This window comes from Apaloderma vittatum, unplaced genomic scaffold, assembly GCF_000703405.1.
Source record: "Apaloderma vittatum isolate BGI_N311 unplaced genomic scaffold, ASM70340v1 scaffold25754, whole genome shotgun sequence".
In the NCBI taxonomy this organism is placed as follows: domain Eukaryota; kingdom Metazoa; phylum Chordata; class Aves; order Trogoniformes; family Trogonidae; genus Apaloderma; species Apaloderma vittatum.
The window spans coordinates 1-2,583 of NW_009711351.1; the positions used below are offsets into that span (position 1 = coordinate 1).

General features: G+C 37.7%; 1 protein-coding gene across 1 annotated transcript in view; it reads right to left on the reverse strand.

The window, feature by feature from the left end:
- Nucleotides 1–39: 39 nt before the first annotated feature.
- LOC104272588 (TRAF3-interacting protein 1-like) overlaps nucleotides 40–2,583 on the reverse strand; it is a gene marked incomplete at both ends in the record, with an annotated part of 26,396 nt that continues 23,852 nt past the window's right edge. Inside the window, 4 exons of the mRNA XM_009867625.1 lie at nucleotides 40–76; nucleotides 226–346; nucleotides 987–1,070; nucleotides 1,803–1,890. Of these exons, the coding sequence (XP_009865927.1) occupies nucleotides 40–76; nucleotides 226–346; nucleotides 987–1,070; nucleotides 1,803–1,890 (330 nt within the window). The remainder of the gene's footprint in view (nucleotides 77–225; nucleotides 347–986; nucleotides 1,071–1,802; nucleotides 1,891–2,583) is intronic.

Genomic DNA, 2,583 nt, shown 5'->3' on the forward strand with positions numbered 1-2,583 from the left:
ATAAAATATATATATAAAAATATGTAAAAGCCAACATACCATGCTTTTGATCGTCAGCCAGGTCCACTTCTGGCTCCTACACATGCAGGAAGACAGCTTTAGTTGAAAAAATAGGCATTGCTATAATATACAGCTATTCAAAAATATTCAGGTAGAAGCTACTTAAACAAGTAAGTTACAAAGAAAGTATGGAAAAAGGTTCTATAATTTGCAACACAAACAGACCGTTTCCATATCTGGCATTTCTGGCAGTGGCAGCGCTGCTTCCACCACAAACTGGTCATCGTCATCATCAGAAATCTGCTGGTCTGTGATCACGTTTGAGACTGTTTTACCACTGCCACTCCTGTAAGAGACACAGTGAAAATGCAAGCTTATTAACATCTGTCCAAACCTCTTAAGATCTATCCAGAGCAGAAGAGACAGATGTACCCTCCCTCCCATAAAACAAAGCAGCACCAGCTAAAAGCACAACAAATACCATCACTTCCAGTCACTGTCCAACTCCAAAAACATCAGTTATCCGTCCTTCTCTCACAAAAGGACGGGCATTTTCCTTTTAAACACTTGACTTCAGTGACTGGCACTTATCAGAGATCAATTAAGCCATTTTGTCCATCGTTTCGAACTGTTTTTTCAGGCTTTTATGAATATGGGATACTCACTGCATGTTTTACAGATATCTTCTAGTGGTAGTTTAGATTAATGTTCTAGGGTTATCCACTCCAGAATTCTCAAAAGCAAAAAAATTAAATTATGTTTTTGAACTGCCAGATGTGACTGCCGACCATAACTTTTAGGTAATACGCTGGATTTGCAGAAACAATAAAACAAATAAATCAGGCTGGATTTTTCCCGTCTGAAACAACGAGCAGTGAGGTGGCTCCATCCCAAAGCCGTTCAGCAGCAGCTGAGGCACAGGAGATGCGAGAACAGCGTGGCACAAGAGCTAGAAACATCTGCTCTTCACCTCCTGCATTCCTTACCTTTCTGGAAGTGAGACCTCTGTGCTTTCTTGACGTTTTACTCGAGGCGGTGCTGGTCTCGCACTGCTAGGACGGGGAATACGTCTGCAATAACAAAGAGGCTTTTTCATTTGTACTATAGAAGGAAGCCTCAAGCAGCCTCCAGAGGAATGGACATGCATACATACAAAAGCTGAGTAAATTAGGCAATGCACAACAAAACTGAAAACATGCCCAATACACAATCCAATACTGTGATACTTGCTATCCTAGTAGGAGCCTAAAGAAATCTAGAAAATATGTCCTAAACCAAAAAAACCCTATAGTTCTGTGTAAAAATCATCTCTTTATTTATCTCACTAAAAAAATAACCTGCACAGAGCACAGCTATTTACCATTAACAGCACACACCGCAATATAAATGTAAAAAAACCTAAAAGTGATGCAATTACAGAAGCCTTCATCGGGCAAAGAAAAAGTAAACTGGGATTTCAAAGAAAAGTTCATCTTATCTGTAACACCATCCTTATGAAATGCATGTATGCAATGCAATGTTCTTCTCACTAGACTCTCCACATCTCCCTCATATTTTAATAAGATCACATTGGAGCACTTTATGGATTAAGAAAATAAATCTGAAACACTTTGCAATGTTAAAGTTTCCTTTGTAGGAGGAAATGAAAGTGAGTAAAGAGAAACCATACGTGGAGTAACATTTATTGTTTAGTACCACTACTAGAAACATATTGCTCCAAGTTTCCTTGCTGTTTTCAAAGGGACTGGCTGTATTACCTCCAGACACATCATATTCAAACAAAATAAAAAATAGGAACAAACCTTTGGACAGGCTGAGGTGGAAGGTCATTAGGTACGTCACCGTTTTCAGATACTGCAGGCTTTTCAGGAGCCACATTCTCCACTTCTTCTATTAAATAGAACAAACATACAAATTTGGCTTAGCTGGCAAGGCACACCTAACTTTTCTTACAACAGTACTTTGAATCTTATCAGCGCCATGCTTGAATGTGTGCTCATGAAATACATCACATGACAAAGGTTTTAAATTAGAAATAAAATTCTATGAGCTTATATAGAAGTTAAATATCTTGTGAACTTCCAGATTTTACAAATCTCAAAGCATTCACAATTCAAAAAGGATACTGAAAAAACATTCAAGTCTTAATTATTTTTTTTAATATTGTTAAATTCCTGCACCTACGAAAATTACATCATCTCACTCCATTCTTCCATAGTTGCATGGTAACTTCTACAATATTTCAAGTTGCTCATTATACAAAATCATAAGAGGAAAAAAAGGTACTTAACAGAAATACTCTCTAAGCTGTTTATTGCTTTTTAAAAAAAAACAAAAGAAACAAACAACCCACACCTTTCTTTTATTTACCTTAACTTCTTATTTTCCTCTACTGGTATTCTTAGCTGACCCATATTTGAGCAGGGGTTGGACTGTCTGACCTTCATTTGTCCGTCCCTGTCAACATCACGGATTCTATGATCGGAGGATGAGGGCTTCTGTAATCCCACCACAGTTATGGTTCCATAAGGCTGACTCCATTGGCAACTTAAATTGGACAGAACCAGTTTAAACAATCTTTCC